The 17,231-nt window shown below is 45.2% G+C and overlaps 1 protein-coding gene across 2 annotated transcripts in view; it reads left to right on the top strand.

Moving 5' to 3' along the window:
- Positions 1-11,031: 11,031 nt before the first annotated feature.
- The window catches only part of LOC112252744 (actin-binding LIM protein 1), a 146,885-nt gene continuing 140,685 nt past the window's right edge, over positions 11,032-17,231 (top strand). Inside the window, exon 1 of one of the 2 annotated variants that reach the window (XM_042323428.1) lies at positions 11,032-11,446. In XM_042323428.1, coding sequence (XP_042179362.1) covers positions 11,347-11,446 — 100 coding nt within the window. In that variant the 5' untranslated portion in view covers positions 11,032-11,346. The remainder of the gene's footprint in view (positions 11,447-17,231) is intronic. The other variant, XM_042323431.1, reaches the window with a different exon arrangement.

Genomic DNA, 17,231 nt, shown 5'->3' with positions numbered 1-17,231 from the left:
TCTCCCTCGCCCTCCATTTGGTAAATCAGACCAAAACTCTATCCTCCTGATTCCTGCTTACAAGAAAAAATGAAAGCAGGAAGCACCAGTGACTCGGTCTATAACAAAATGGTCAGATGAAGCGGATGCTAAACTACAGGACTGTCACAGACTGAAACTTGTTCCGGGATTCTTCCGATGACATTGAGGAATACACCACATCAGTCACTGGCTTTATCAATAAGTGCATTGAGGACGTCGTCCCCACAGTGTCTGTACGTACATACCCCAACCAGAAGCCATGGATTACAGGCAACATTCACACTGAGCTAAAGGGTAGAGCTGCCGCTTTCAAGGTGCGGGACCCGGAAGCTTACAAGAAATCCCGCTCTGCCCTGCGATGAACCATCAAACAGGCAAAGCATACAGTGCCTTGCGAAAGTATTCGGCCCCCTTGAACTTTGCAACCTTTTGCAACATTTCAGGCTTCAAACATAAAGATATAAAACTGTATTTTTTTGTGAAGAATCAACAACAAGTGGGACACAATCATGAAGTGGAACGACATTTATTGGATATTTCAAACTTTTTTAACAAATCAAAAACTGAAAAATTGGACGTGCAAAATTATTCAGCCCCTTTACTTTCAGTGCAGCAAACTCTCTCCAGAAGTTCAGTGAGGATCTTTGAATGATCCAATGTTGACCTAAATGACTAATGATGATAAATACAATCCACCTGTGTGTAATCAAGTCTCCGTATAAATGCACCTGCACTGTGATAGTCTCAGAGGTCCGTTAAAAGCGCAGAGAGCATCATGAAGAACAAGGAACACACCAGGCAGGTCCGAGATACTGTTGTGAAGAAGTTTAAAGCCCGATTTGGATACAAAAAGATTTCCCAAGCTTTAAACATCCCAAGGAGCACTGTGCAAGCGATAATATTGAAATGGAAGGAGTATCAGACCACTGCAAATCTACCAAGACCTGGCCGTCCCTCTAAATTTTCAGCTCATACAAGGAGAAGACTGATCAGAGATGCAGCCAAGAGGTCCATGATCACTCTGGATGAACTGCAGAGATCTACAGCTGAGGTGGGAGACTCTGTCCATAGGACAACAATCAGTCGTATATTGCACAAATCTGGCCTTTATGGAAGAGTGGCAAGAAGAAAGCCATTTCTTAAAGATATCCATAAAAAGTGTTGTTTAAAGTTTGCCACAAGCCAACTGGGAGACACACCAAACATGTGGAAGAAGGTGCTCTGGTCAGATGAAACCAAAATTGAACTTTTTGGCAACAATGCAAAACGTTATGTTTGGCGTAAAAGCAACACAGCTCATCACCCTGAACACACCATCCCCACTATCAAACATGGTGGTGGCAGCATCATGGTTTGGGCCTGCTTTTCTTCAGCAGGGACAGGGAAGCTGTTTAAAATTGATGGGAAGATGGATGGAGCCAAATACAGGACCATTCTGGAAGAAAACCTGATGGAGTCTGCAAAAGACCTGAGACTGGGACGGAGATTTGTCTTCCAACAAGACAATGATCCAAAACATAAAGCAAAATCTACAATGGAATGGTTCAAAAATAAACATATCCAGGTGTTAGAATGGCCAAGTCAAAGTCCAGACCTGAATCCAATCGAGAATCTGTGGAAAGAACTGAAAACTGCTGTTCACAAATGCTCTCCATCCAACCTCACTGAGCTCGAGCTGTTTTGCAAGGAGGAATGGGAAAAAATGCCAGTCTCTCGATGTGCAAAACTGATAGAGACATACCCCAAGCGACTTACAGCTGTAATCGCAGCAAAAGGTGACGCTACAAAGTATTAACTTAAGGGGCTGATTAATTTTGCACGCCCAATTTTTCAGTTTTTGATTTGTTAAAAAAGTTAGAAATATCCAATAAATGTCGTTCCACTTCATGATTGTGTCCCACTTGTTGTTGATTCTTCACAAAACAATACAGTTTTATATCTTTATGTTTGAAGCCTGAAATGTGGCAAAAGGTCGCAAAGTTCAAGGGGGCCGAATACTTTCGCAAGGCACTGTATGTCTATGTCCTGGGAAGTTTTCTTGTTACTTACATCCTCATGCTAATCACATTAGCCTACGTTAGCTTAACCGTCCCATGGACGGGACACCGATCCCGAAGAAGTATATAAGAAACAATGAGTATTAGGCTGTATGATGAATATAAACAAAAAGAGCTGAGAATACATTGTGTCTTCCAGACCATATTAAAGGCATGTTATAAATAATTTACTTCATTGTTCCAGAATTTCTGCAATCAAGCTGACTGCAGTGATACAGTTCTACAAGGAACATGGTGTGGCTCAAAGGAAGAAGCGGTGTGGAGGTCGTCTCGCCAGCAAACGGGTGCTGTCCTACGAGGACATTCAGCGAATCATCCACTATGCCAATAACTTCGCACAGGTCCGCACGATGCCTCTCCCAGGATGGATCCCTGGATTTAAAAGGGCAGGCATCCGGTTGCTACCGACATTTGAGACCAAGTCCTCTGTTTTATTTTACCTTTATTTAACTAGGCAAGTCAGTTAAGAACAAATTCTTATTTTCAATGACAGCCTAGGAACAGTGGGTTAACTGCCTGTTCAGGGGCAGAACGACAGATTTGTACCTTGTTAGCTCGGGGATTTTAACATGCAACCTTTGGGTTACTAGTCCAACGCTCTAACCACTTGGCTACCCTGCCGCCCCAATCTAGCTGTGTGGCGAAAGTAAAACAACTGTGCTGAGTGATCATGGTAAGTGTGTTCCTAAATCTTGCTGATTTTTTATATTAAACTTTGTCAGCTCATGGCAGTGGACCAGCGTCAAAGACTCCAACCAAATCCCACACGAATCAGATCCAAAGAGACTGTATAATTGTTTATTTCACTTTTGTATATTATCTTCTTCCCTTGCATTGGCAATGTTAACATATGTTTCCCATGCCAATAACGCCCCTTGAATTGAACTGTATCGGATCCAAAGAGACTGTCAGTCCTTACTGGTCACGTGTGTGTTGAGTCTCCCCCTGGGAGAAAGCTGCAACCGGTACACAACCTCCCCTACCCTCTCCAGGACACTGCAGGGCCCAACCCAGTGGCTGTCCATATTGGGGCATTCCTTGCCAATGCAGAGTTTGAGGTATTCACTAGTTTTAGGGGCTGGATGTCATTTCAAGTGTATTACATTTGAATCAATATCCTTTTTTGTGGAAGTCAGATATGCTCCTACATTTTGGAGGTTTTCTAAATGAAAAAATGTTGTGGGATATTGAACCAACTAGTGCAAATCAAAATAGATTAGTAGTCCATCGCCTAAACCATTCAGCCACCTCGTCCTGCGCCCAAGAGGTAGCAGTTGGCTCTCCGACCAGTGGCCCAAGATCTGCTTGTCTGAGCTTGTTAAAGGATCTGCAAAAGGGCTCATACGGGATTTGAACCCAGGACCTCTCACACCCTTAGTGAGAATCATACCCCTAGACCAACGAGCCTTATATGAAAATATATATTTTTTGCTTTCTGTAGCAATGACAGTGAGGATATCGCTTTTGACGTGTCCACAGTGCTTTGAAAGATTGAACCTCATATGAGTGTTTGTGCTATACTTGTGAGAATAACAGTCTTCGAAACTGTTGACCAGGCTTCAGTTCAAATCTTTTGTAGTCCATCTGCTGTGTTCTGTCTGGGAAGTTTCCGCCTTGGTCGCTGTTGATGGACTCCGCAGCTCCAAAGCAGCTCCAAACCTGCTGAACATCCCCGCTGTCAGGGCGTCGACAATTGTTTCTGCCTCCTGGTCAGGCAGAGCATTGGCCTCAGGCCATTTTGTAAAATAGACCATGGCCGTGAGCACCCAGCGGTTTCCACTGTCTCTGGTGGGGAAAGGCCCAACTACATCCACTCCTACCCTCTCCATAGGAGCCCCCACTGGGAACTGTTGGAGCTGAGCATGAGAACGGCCTGGAAGGCCCTTTCTCGCTGTGCAGTTGTCACAGCGGTGGCAAAAGTCCTCCACATCCCTCTTGTGCTGCCCCCGTAAAAGCCCTGACGGAGGTTGCGGAGGGTTTTTGTGACCCCAAAGTGTCCGGTCCCCACCTCCCCATGAGTGATCTGGAGCACAACCTCCCACAGTGCTTTTGGGACCACCACCTGCCACCTCTCCTTTCCCATAGCTGGCTCCTTCCATGCCCGCTGTAGCACGCTATCAGCCAACCGCAGTCTCTCATACTTTGACCACAACCCTTTGGTCGCGAGTGAGAGCGCTGCCACCTCTTCCGACGGTGGTCTCAGCTGCACCACTACCCACTGAGGCACAGGCTGTAGGTCTGTGTCCTGTCCCTTCTTCTGCCCCCATTCAGCCACGTCGACAGTCTGCAGCTCACGACAGGTCCGCTTGTCAGACACACTGTGGGACAGACCCCCTCCTCAGCACACAGCGTCTCTCTCATGGCCCTCTCTCCGTTCACAGTGGCAGCACCTGTCTGCAGTACAGGGCCAACAGGACATGGCGTCGGCGTTGGAGTGGAGTGCCCCTGCCCTGTGCCCCACTGTGAAGTCATATAACCAGCGTGCAACCTGCCCCTCTGGCTCTTTGAAAGACATGAGCCACTGGAGAGCAGACTGGTCAGTCCTTACAGTAAAGAGAAGGCCACCCAGGTAGTACTTGAAGTGTTTGATGGAAGCCACAACAGCCAGGAGCTCCCGCCAGGTGACACAGTAGCGGCACTCATGTTGTTGAATGTTTTGCTGAAGTACGCCACCACTCTCTCCCCCTCTGGCCCAGCACCCCACCCATGTCCACATCGCTTGTGTCCAGGATAAATGGCAAGGTGAGGCCGGGGGGCAAGTACAGGGCCCTCGATCAGTGCATGTTTGATTGTGTTGAAGGCCTCCTCGCACTCCACTGTCCAAGTGAAGGCCTTGTCCTTTGGCGGCAGGTGGTTCAGGGGAGCAGCGATACTTGAGAAGCCCCGTACAAACCTCCTGTAGTACAAGCCAGTCCCAGGAAGCTCTCCAGCTGATGCTGGTTGGTGGGGGTGGGCTAGTCTCGGACAGCCCCCATTTTGTCCTCCATGGTTCTGATACCTGCCCAAGAAGAACACCTCTCTCCTCATGAAGTGGCAATTCTTGGGGTGGAGCTTCAGGCCTGCGGCAGCCACCCTCTCCAGCACATGCTGTAGCGCCCCAAAGGCTGACTGGAAGGAGCTGCCGTGGGCCAGGACGTTGTAAAAGTATACCAGACACTCCTGTCGGTGGAAGCTATCCAGCACCCTGTCCATCAAACGCTCAAAAGTAGCTGGAGCGTTGCACAGGCCGAAGAACAGGACCTTGAACTGCCAGTGTCCTCTGTTAGTGAAGAACGCAGTTTTGGTTCTGGGGCACCTGACAGTAGCCACTGCAGAGGTCTAGTGAGGAGAACCAGGAGGACCCCCTAACCAGGTCCAGCGACTCATCGATATATGGTATGGGGTATGAGTCCTTCCTGGTTACCTCATTCAGCTGCCTGTAGTCTGCACAGAACCTCAGCTTGCCATCCTTCCTAGGAACCATGACGACTGGTGCCGCCCAGGGGCTGTCTGAGGGCTCGATGAAGTCTGCCCGATTCATCTCCAACGCAGCCTTGTCTGTTGCCTCCTGGTGTGCCAGCGGGATATGGCGGGGACGCATCTTGATGGGCCGAGCAGATGAGTCTGACCCACCTCTTCCTCACTCAGCGCAAAGCTGTTTCTGAATTCAAACAGTAACTGCCACAACCGTTCCCGCTGCTCAGGGTCAAGACCAACACTGTTCTTCCCCCATATCTCCCTCACTGCAGACAGTGTCCTCTCCTTTCCCATCTGGGGTAGCTCGGCTGGGGGGGGGGGCGCGGCCAAGGCTCACGGAGGAATGAGTTGTGGTGGTAGCTGGGGGAATGTAATACACAGCCCTAGGTGATAGAGGGGCTGGGGAAAAGTCACACACAGATGTGGGAGAGGTGTCAGACATTAGTATTTTACTTAGGACAGCTAATTAGCCAATCAGGTGATTGTCCGGGAGGTGAGTTTCTCTTCCTTGTGTTGAGATTCAAAGTTCAAACCACTTTAAATGTGCAGCTGCAGCTTGACACTTTTCTGGTCTGGTAAGTCTTTACTCATAATTTATACAGTTTGTTTGAAAGGGGCGGTTCCGTCAGGCTGACACGCTCTCTTAACTCACTCGGGGGCGTGGCTTGTCACTTGTACAAAGTTATGTAAAACAATTCTCTTATAGTTTCTCAAATCACATCCTTACCTTAACAAAAACACTTTCAGAATATTTCATATTACATGCACAACGCATAGTATGGAACGTTGTACATGTATTGGGTATACTTTCCATGTTACAGTGTTTCCTTCATAACATTTTTAATGACATGACAAAATAACAAACAAAATTACATTTGTTTTCTATAGATCGCCTCTGATCATTCCCCACGTTCTAGTGTAGAAACATTGTTCCAGTAGTTGCTTTTTCAGAAGGAAAAAGGTATGTTGAGACAAAGCACATTTCTTTGGTGAATTTGAAGAGGGAGACCTATATTGTCACCTCTAGATTTACAACAGGACAGGAGTTGTTAATCCCACTAGTTCACACTTTGGGTGCGAGGGGGTCTGATTGAAGTTATTATTGCAAACCTGATCCGACCTATTTAGATTCTCTTGGACAGTCATGTCAATTACCCCATATATTCCAGGTTAAAGTAACCACTGATACATCTCAATTCAAATATGTCAGAGTCTGCAGGTGTAATGCTTTAGTTACAAGCATGTTCTGTATGAGCCTTGATAATCACTTATTACAAGGCGTATAATGTCTCTCTATCTAGGCTAGGGCATTTTCAACCGATTCAAAATTACTGTTATCTAAAAAAAACAGTTTTTTCTTTGTCATTATGGGGTATTGTGTGTAGTTTGCTGAGGATTTTTAAATGTATTTAATCCATTTTAGATTAAAGCTGTAACGTAACAAATTGTGAAAAAAGTTATTTTTTCTGAATGCACTGTATGTACAGCCCCTTGCTAAAGTATTCAGACCCCTTGGATTTCTTCACAATTTATTGTGTTACAATACTTAACTAAATATAATCATTGCATAAGTATTCAGCCCCTTTGTTAAGGCAAACCTAAATTAGTTCAGGAGTAAAATTTGTCTTAACAAAACACATAAATGACATAGACTCACTCTGTGCAAAATAATAGCGGTTTACATTATTTTTTTTATGACTAACCCTTCCTCTGTCTCCCATATATACAACATCTGTAAGGTCCCTCAGTCAGGTATTGAATTTCAAGCACAGATTAAACTACAAAGAACAGGGAACTTTTTGAAAGCCTCATAAAGAAGGGCAGTGATTGTTAGATTGGTACCAATAACAAATCAGTGAGTGGCCAAGGATACAGTTTTGACTTAAATTTGATTGAAAATCTATGGCAAGACTTGAAAATGTCTGTCTTGCCATGATCCCCTGTCACGCCCTGGCCTTAGTATTTTGTGTTTTCTTTATTATTTTGGTCAGGCCAGGGTGTGACATGGGTATTTATGTGATGTGTTGTGTCTAGGGGTTTTTGTAGGTTATGGGATTGTTGTTTAGTATAGTAGTCTAGAAAAGTCTATGGTTGCCTGGAGTGGTTCTCAATCAGAGGCAGGTGTTTATCGTTGTCTCTGATTGGGAACCATATTTATGCAGCCATATTCTTTGAGTGTTTCGTGGGTGATTGTTCCTGTCTATGTGTTTGTTTGCTTCAGATAGGGCTGTTTTGGTTTTTCAAGTTACGTTTAGTGTTTTTGTATTGTTCGTTATTATCTTTATTAAAGATGTATCGAGGTAACCACGCTGCAGTTTGGTCCTCCTCTCCTTCACTGGAAGAAAACCTTAACAGAGTCATCCACCACAACAGGACCAAGCGGCGTGGTGACAGGCAGCAGCAGCAGGAGCAGTAAAGTATGGACTATACTACTTGGGAGGAAATAGACAGGTGGGCGGTCGACCCAGGGAGAGTGCCGGAGCCCGCCTGGGATTCGCTGGAGCAGTGCGAGGAGGGTTATAGGAGAATGGAGTTGGAGAGACGAGCACGGCGACGCGGATGGAAGCCCGAGAGTCAGCCCCAAAAATGTCAGGTAGGAGGTAGGAGACCTGCGCCAACTTCCTGTGCTTACCAGGGGGCTAGAGAGACCGGGCAGGCACCGTGTTATGCTGTGGAGCACACGGTGTCCCCAGTGCGGGTGCATAGCCCGGTGCGGTACATTCCAGCTCCGCGTATCGGCCGGGCTAGAGTGGGCATTGTGCCAAGTGCCATGAAGCCGGCTCTACGCATCTAGTCTCCAGTGCGTCTCCTTGGGCCGGCTTACATGGCACCAGCCTTGCGCACGGTGTCCCCGGTTCGCCTGCATAGCCCAGTGCGGGCTATTCCACCTCGCCGCACTGGCAGGGCGACCGGGAGCATTCAACCAGGTAAGGTTGGGCAGGCTCGGTGCTCAAGAGCTCCAGTGCGCCTGCACGGTCCGGTCTATCCAGTACCACCTCCACGTACCAGCCTTCCTGTGGCAGCTCCCCGCACCAGGCTTCCTGTGCGTGTCCTCGGCCCAGTACCACCAGTGCCAGCACCACGCATCAGGCCTACAGTGCGCCTCGCCTGTCCAGCGCTGCCAGAGCCTTCCTCCTCTCCAGCACTGCCGGAGTCTCCCGCCTGTCCAGCGCTGTCAAAGCCTTCCTCCTCTACAGCGCTGCCGGAGTCTCCCGCCTGTTCAGTGCTGCCGGAGTCTCCCGCCTGTTCAGAGCTGCCAGTCTGCAAGGAGCCGACAGAGCTGCCAGTCTGCAAGGAGCCGCCAGAGCTGCCAGTCTGCAAGGAGCCGCCAGAGCTGCCAGTCTGAAAGGAGCCGCCAGAGCTGCCAGTCTGAAAGGAGCCGCCAGAGCTGCCAGTCAGCATGGAGCAGCCAGAGCCGCCAGTCAGCATGGAGCAGCCAGAGCCGCCAGTCAGAATGGAGCAGCCAGAGCCGCCAGTCAGCATGGAGCAGCCAGAGCTGCCAGTCTGCCAGGATCCGCCAGTCTGCCAGGATCCGCCAGTCTGCCAGGATCCGCCAGTCTGCCAGGATCCGCCAGTCTGCCAGGATCCGCCAGAGCCGCCAGTCTGCCAGGATCCGCCAGAGCCGCCATTCAGCCAGGATCCACCATTCAGCCAGGATCCGCCATTCAGCCAGGATCCGCCAGTCAGCCGGGATCTGCCAGAGCCACCAGTCAGCCAGGATCTGCCAGAGTCATCAACCTGCCTGAGCCTCCTCTCAGTCCTGAGCCTCCTCTCAGTCCTGAGCTTCCTCTCAGTACTGAGCTACCCCTCAGTCTTGAGCTACCTCTCAGTCCCGAGCTACCCCTCAGTCCCGAGCTACCCCTCAGTCCCGAGCTACCCCTCAGTCTCGAGCTACCCCTCAGTCCCGAGCTACCCCTCAGTCCCGAGCTACCCCTCAGTCCCGAGCTACCCCTCAGTCCCGAGCTATCCCTCAGTCCCGAGCTACCTCAGTCCGGAGCTGCCCCTCAGTCCAGTGGGGCCCTTTGTTAGGGTCGGCGGCAAGGGTCGCCAATCTAAGAACGGGGAGTAAGCGGACTAAGACTGTGTTGGAGTGGGGTCCACGTCCCGCGCCTGAGCCGCCACCGTGGACAGATGCCCACCCGGACCCTCCCTATGGGTTTAGGTGTGCGGCCGGGAGTCCGCACCTTGGGGGGGAGGGTACTGTCACGCCCTGGCAGGGCGACCAGGAGCATGGGTATTTATGTGGTGTGTTGTGTCTAGGGGTTTTTGTAGGTTGTTTAGTAGTCTAGAAAAGTCTATGGTTGCCTGGAGTGGTTCTTAATCAGAGGCAGGTGTTTATCGTTGTCTCTGATTGGGAACCATATTTAGGCAGCCATATTCTTTGAGTGTTTCGTGGGTGATTGTTCCTGTCTCTGTGTTTGTTTGCGCCAGATAGGGCTGTTTTTGTTTTTCACGTTATATTTAGTGTTTTTTGTATTGTTCGTTATTATCCTTATTAAAGATGTATCGAGATAACCACGCTGCAGTTTGGTCCTCCTCTCCTTCACCGGAAGAAAACCTTAACATCCCCAACATCTTGACAGAGCTTGAAGAATTTTAAAAGAATAATGGTAAATCTAGGTGTGCAAAGCTCTTACAGACTTAAGAAAACTCACAGCTGTAATCGATGTCTAAGGTGTATCTAGCATGTTTTGACTACAGGAGCTCAATACTTATGCAACAACTATATTTTTATTATTTAATTTCTAACATAATTAGGGAGCCAAGGTTAAGTTCACGGATAACGATTGGCTGGTTGAACACTGAACAGGCTTTAAGCGATGCTAATCACATCTGCATACCACTGGAGACTGCCTAACTTGAGAGCTCTAAGCTGCATCGAACCCCAATAACAGGACATTATAGCCTGTATGCAGCCAGACAGACATCAGGGATGTGGTGATCAAATAGTTCCTTCAATACAGAGTCAGCTATTCCAGAGAAACCCTGGGAGTAAATGGCTGTGAGTCTGACTCTGTCTGTATCTGTGTCTTTATGTGTGTCTCTTTTGACCCACCCCTTTGTTCAGGGACACATTATTCAATTTCTGTTAGTCACATGTCTGTGGTACTTGTTCAGTTTATGTCAGTTGTTGAATCTTGTTATGTTCATACAGATATTTATGTTAAGTTTGCTGAAAATAAACGCAGTTGACAGTGAGAGGAAGTTTATTTTTTGCTGAGTTTATATATATATATAATAAATAAATAAAATAGTTTTTTATAAATATCTTTCAGGGTTTGCTGCAGAACCCACAACACCCGACTTCCCGCAGCTATAGGCCTATGGAGATGTTTCCCTGGTAGGCAATAGAATAGTCAGGGATGTCTTCTTGTCTCCCTTCCCATCCTTAAAGCCCCAGTCCTGCACTCCTCTTCCTCAAAGCCCCACCCTTCCTCTGGGAAGGACCAGCAAGCTCTCCCTACCTGTTGCACTGCAGCAGAATCTGTCTGACTCAGAGTCGGATTTGAATGGGAACGCATCGCACCACGGCAGTAACCTAATCCCCTGGCTTCTCCTTAGTCTGACAACAGGACAGGGTTTCTGCTCACACTCAGCAGCATGAAGACCCTCCGCCTCAGCACTTTTCTGTCTGCATGTGTGAGTGTGTGCGCGTGCATTTGGCCTTGTGTGTGACTCTTGGTGTGTGTGTGCCTCCGTGTGTGTGTGTGTGTGTCCGTGCAAAAGACTGCATTATTGAGGAGAAGGGGAAGGAAGAAGTGAAACAGTGCCGGGACGGGACCGTGTGTGTGTGTGTGAGTGTGTAGAAGAGATGGGAGAGAGGAGTACGGTGCAGCAGCACAAGCAGCCTCCCTATGATGGTGGGCTCTGCAACTACGCCCAGAAAATCGGCTCCTGCTTCGGACTGGACGGTAAGAGAGAGGGGGGTTTGTCCTGTACAGTGTGGAGGAGGGTTGGAAGGAACAGGCCAGTGACTGAGGATGTATGAGATTCATTTCTCTCAATGGTCCAGATGTCTAGAATGACAAAGGGATACCGTATTTTGTGTCTAATCACGGTGTGTTTGTGCGAGTGTGTCTTGAAGTGTGTATTTATTTGTGTCGGTGTGTGCGGTGGGAGCAAGGGTGTTTACATGTAGTTAGCTGCACCCAAAGATAGACAAATGAATAGAGGAGCAGGGCTGTGCCCCACTGCAGCAGAACACACCAGCCTATCCTCTAACAGACCCAGCCTCTGTCATCAGCCCGTGTGTGTGTGCCTGCGTGTGTGCGTGTCCTCTGCCTTATTCTTTATCATTCTATATGCTTTTGCATTCATTTTATTGGACTCTTTACTGTACAGTACATCGGATGGATGAGGAATTGATGTAGGCTAGATTTGTGGGTGAAACATAGACATATAAATAAAACATTGATGTCAGTAGTAGCATGGTCAGGCTCAGCCTAGAGCTATGGCAATCCTCCTGTGTCCGTGGAAATGCTGTGACAAAGGAGCAATGCATTTAATTAGAAATAGAGGCCAAGCCCTAGTTCTCCTCTCGAGTCTGTTTCTGCTCTGTCATCATCATCCTCGCTTGTATCATGATTTTCAAAAGCTTTAGAGTGGGTAGTGTAAGGTACAGTATATGCGTGCAATGTGTATTGTACAGTTTCTGTTTTGTGGACAGTATATTCCTGTTAGTAAAAAAAAAGATATTGGTTTATATAAGAGTGTTGTTTGTGACCTTAAAGTCTTGTTCACACTGCAGTCTGAACAGCGAAAAATGCACATAGAATCGGATATTACAAGCCACATTTCAAACCACCTTCATAGGTGGTTTGAAATCAGATGCAAATCTGATTGCTGACCATACTGACTTGTGTCTGAACAGTCAAATCTGATTTATTTGCCCTCAAGTGGTTTTTAGACTGTTATTTGGCATATCTTGTTCCTTGCTAGCTACTCTGTTGACAGTTTGACAAGAACATGTGGTAGCTAACTTGCTAGTTCATTGTTTACAAACAAATTAGTGAATGTGCTAGAAAGCTTAAACAGCTACCTGGCTAGCTAGTTGACTGTGGTGGTCAAAAAGGACTTGTTTTGAAAGTTGGATCATCTTATCCTTTGAGGCTTGAAAAGGGTTTTGACACTATGATTCTGAACATTCAAAGCAACTGGGAAACGTCCATGACAGGCATTGTTGTCACCTTAGCTTGCTACATACATTATAAGTAATAGGAAGCACGAGAACCAATCAGCCTACACCACTGCTTACACACCCATCGTTACTATGACAACTAGCGTAGCCATGTCAGGAAATTACTGCTATCTGAATAAACACAAATCTGATTTGGTAATTTGTAAATTGCTGTTTGGACAGTCAGTATTCCAACACGGATTTAAAAATCTAAACTGATTTGAGCATAAAAGCCTGCAGTGACGGTGTTCAGGTAGCAGTAGCGCGTCAATAAATATGTTCACCTTACAGACCAAAAAGCTTATGGTTTATCTCATATTTTATATTCAATCATTGTTTATCAACATTCCCTATGAGCATGTTTATTTCTCTGTAGGTTTTTCCCAATGCATATTGGTATGAAAACAGTTAACTTTCTCTGCCTGTTCATCCCACATATAACCTCTCACCAGGAGTATTGGTTGACTCTCTAAATTTGGCATAGGATGGAAAATCCAGTCCTTAATCAAGGAGACAGAAGGTATCGTCTTTAACTCACGAATTCTCAGGGAAATCATTTTATTATAAATCATTTTTGGGAATCTTAGCGAAACACATTTCCCCCCCAACATAAGATGGCTTCAAGATTACAAGACCAATCCAGGACTCTACATAGTCTATATCCCTTAATCCTGTGGCTCAGACTGTGTGTTTGTTTGTGTGTGTGTTTGTGTGTGTGTGTGTGTGTGTGTGTGTGTGTGTGTGTGTGTGTGTGTGTGTGTGGTGCTCATGGTCTTGAAGAAGTAGAGGCAGCAAAGGTGTTTTATTTGGAATCTAGTTGTTGAAATCAATGTAAATGTGACTTGGATCAATGTGGTCCTGTGTGCCCAAGTTGGTAAAAGCATTGCGCTAGCATCTCCAAGGTTGTGCATTCAATTTCCTCAGGGATCACATACATAATGAAAATGTATGCACTCAGTGTTTGGATAAAAGCTTCTGCTAAATTGCACATTTAGAGCATATTATAACTAGAGTAGTTTAGATCACAATAACGGAAAGATATGGTCCACTAATATTGGGCTTTACTGTTTATACAGTCCCGCTTTAAACAAAGTGTAACTTATGATGGCTTCATAAACCATTCATAAAGGCTTCATAAGCAAGACATAAATGGGTCACACGTAATCTCTAACCGTATGTCATGCTCTATAAAGGATTCATAAATGTAGCATAACCATGTGACATAACTGGAAATGACAAATGTGACATAACCCACTGTAATTTATGATATAAACCAGTGTTTATTAAAGGGTGACATAAGCACTGCTTAGTAAAGGCTTTATAAATCATAAGAAATTGAGACTTTACAAAGCTAGATAAGGCGATCCATAGATTATAGATCCATAACTTTGTCAGTTCAAACCGCACCCAACATATAGGATGGCGCAACAATGGTTATGATAACATGCAAAGGTTTCCCTGATTGTTTAAACCTTTGTTTATACAATAGCTAAATACATTGTCATGACGTTGGCCTCTTTGGGTATAGCAAGCCCATCCCCCTCTCCCTGCCTCCCCCTTTCCTCCTTCAACTAGGTTGCTGTGATCAGAGAGACGTCGTAAATTCCTGAGAATCTCCTCATGGACACATAGTAGAGAGAGTAGAATTTCATGGAGCACAAAGGAATTTCTTCCACCTCACAGAACTTGAGGTATGAACAAATTTCACGTTCCGGAGAAAGTATAAAAGATCGGTGAAGAATCCAGCTACGAACTGGTCCGTTTGTCACAACTTGGGAAGCTCATGGGAGACGGTGTGGCCACATTACCATAACACTGTTCATATGATATCCTCAGATATGAGGTTTACATCTAATTGTTGTATAAGATGAATGAGTGAGTATGATACTGTTTGTATAATTGTGTAATATGGACTGTTTGGACTGTTTAATTTGGACTGTTTAATGAAGAAAAATACAATTCCCTTTTGATTTGAACTAAATCAGAGGACCGACCCTGAGCCCAGTTAGGGTCAGACATCCTGGGACAGCCCTCTTCGGCCCTTCCGAATAAAACCCCCACTCGGGTTTTCAATCAGCAGACCATGTTTCTCTCAATCACGGGAGTACAAAGGTTTTAGTCCATTGCTGAATCTTTTAACCATACCACGTGGTTAAACTCTTAGACTATCGATACCGACAGAATGAGAACAAGTCTTTGATATTTATTACTAGTCTGCAGCTAGGAATTCGGTATCATTGAACGCGAAGAACGACAACCATCGAAACATCCATTCTATAACGTCACTCAATCCCCTCTAACCACAACAGAGAGAGAGAGGGAGAGAGACGGACAACTCTTCAAAATAAATGAACTTTTCACCAGCGATCAATACGACACACTGAGCGTAAATATATATATATCGATTGCAATTGTTCAAATGAGTGAGTGTTCATGTGCAAAGGATTAGCATTTCAATTGTTATAATTATCACTTTGTAGTGACTTCTTAATCGACCCCTACTTCCCCTTTTGTCTAACAAGCCGCCATGCTGGTTTAACCCACTAGGTAACATCCTCCTATCATTACATTTACCTTGTTTGTTTGTTTGTTTGTGCATTTCTGTGAATTACTTACTTAGTAATAAATAAATTATGTAAGACAATTGATGTATGGATGACTCATAGTAAAGACTGGGTTCGTGCAGATAACCAACAATTTACGACGTTTGGAATGAGACTAACGTGAGGTAAAGTAAATAATTCATTAATTCGAAGACTAATTGATCAGATAAAATATCTGAAAATGTATTTTAGGAAATGATAACTTTTGTAATCTGAACATTTTTCCTTGGTGCCCCGACTTCCTAGTGAATTAGTTATGTGATTAATCAGTTGATCGCGTAATAACTAATTACAGAGAATCTTTGATAAAAACTATAAGTCTTCAGTTAATGATAGTAAAGACACGACAACATCATGGGCCCATTTCAACCAACAGGCAGAATTTAGCTACTCCATTAAAGGGAGATTACATACACCCAATGGCGATTTTATCATGTAAATCTTGGTGGGGCAAACTCAATTTTTTTTTAGATGCATGCCAGCAAAGACACCAAAACACAACACTAAACAATACATTCATTGCACTATAACGGCGACAGGCTGTGCACACAAACTGTTAGGGCCTACAAAAAGCTGTCCCAACAGCAGAGCTTTCTTTCCAGCACAATGGAGTGAATCCTTACCATCGCTACACCTGTCTATCAGTGGAGCCTTGTCTGGCAGCGAAACAATTAATTCAGCCTTGTTTAATGCCTTATAAAAAACATGGCTGATATAGCTGACTTGCTTAATTCTTAGGGCTGCAATCCCGTTAACGGGATGATATGACAACAGCCAGTGAAAGTGCAGGGCGCCAAATTCAAAACAACAGAAATCTCATAATTAAAATTCCTCAAACGTACATGTATTTTATACCGTTTAAAAGGTAATGTTGTTGTTAATCCCACCACAGTGTCCGATTTCAAATATGCTCTACAGCGAAAGCACCACAAACGATTATGTTAGGTCACCACCAAGCCACAGAAAAACACAGCCATTTTTCCAGGCAAAGAGAGTCACAAAAAGTCAAAATTAACGGCGCATTACGTTCATTAGTTCCAAAAACATCCAGTGATTTTGCATAGCCACATCGATTCAACAGAAATACTCATCATAAATGTAGATGATAATACAAGTTATACACATGGAATTATAGTTATACCTCTCCTTAATGCAACCGCTGTGTCAGATTTCAAAAAAACTTTATGGAAAAAACAAACTATGCAATAATCAGAGACGGCGCTCAGAAAAATAATCAAATAAGCCGCCATGTTGGAGTAAACAGAAACCAGAAATTACATGATAAATATTCCCTTACCTTTGGTGATCTTCATCAGAATGCACTCCCAGGAATCACAGTTCCACAATTAATGCTCGAAAATGTCCGTTATTTATGTCCAAGTAGCTACTTTTGTTAGCGTTAGGTACACATATCCAAACGCTCGTGCATTACTTCGGACAAAAACTTTAAAAAGTTATATTACAGGTCGAAGATACATTTCAAACTAAGTATAGAATCAATCATTAGGATGTTTTTATCATAAATCTTCAATAATGTTCCAACCGGAGAATTCCTTTGTGTCTAGAGGAGCAACGGAACGCAAAGTCGATATCATGTGGAATGCGCGTGACCAGGAAATGGCTCTCTGCCAGTAACCTGACTCATTCAGCTCTTATTCAGTCCCACAACACAGTAGAAGCCTAATTCAAGTTTCTAAAGATGGTTGACATCTAGTGGAAGCCCTAGGAAGTGCAACTTCATTCATATCCCAATGTGAATGCAATAGGGCCTGAGTTGAAAATCGACCAACCTCAGATTTCTCACTTCCTGTTTGGATTTCTTCTCAGGTTTTTTCCTGCCATATGAGTTCTGTTATACTCACAGACATCATTCAAACAGTTTTAGGAACTTCAGGGTGTTTTCTATCCAATACTACT

Source organism: Oncorhynchus tshawytscha, linkage group LG06 (assembly GCF_018296145.1).
Source record: "Oncorhynchus tshawytscha isolate Ot180627B linkage group LG06, Otsh_v2.0, whole genome shotgun sequence".
Lineage (NCBI taxonomy): Eukaryota > Metazoa > Chordata > Actinopteri > Salmoniformes > Salmonidae > Oncorhynchus > Oncorhynchus tshawytscha.
This window is presented reverse-complemented; position numbering and strand designations above follow the sequence as displayed.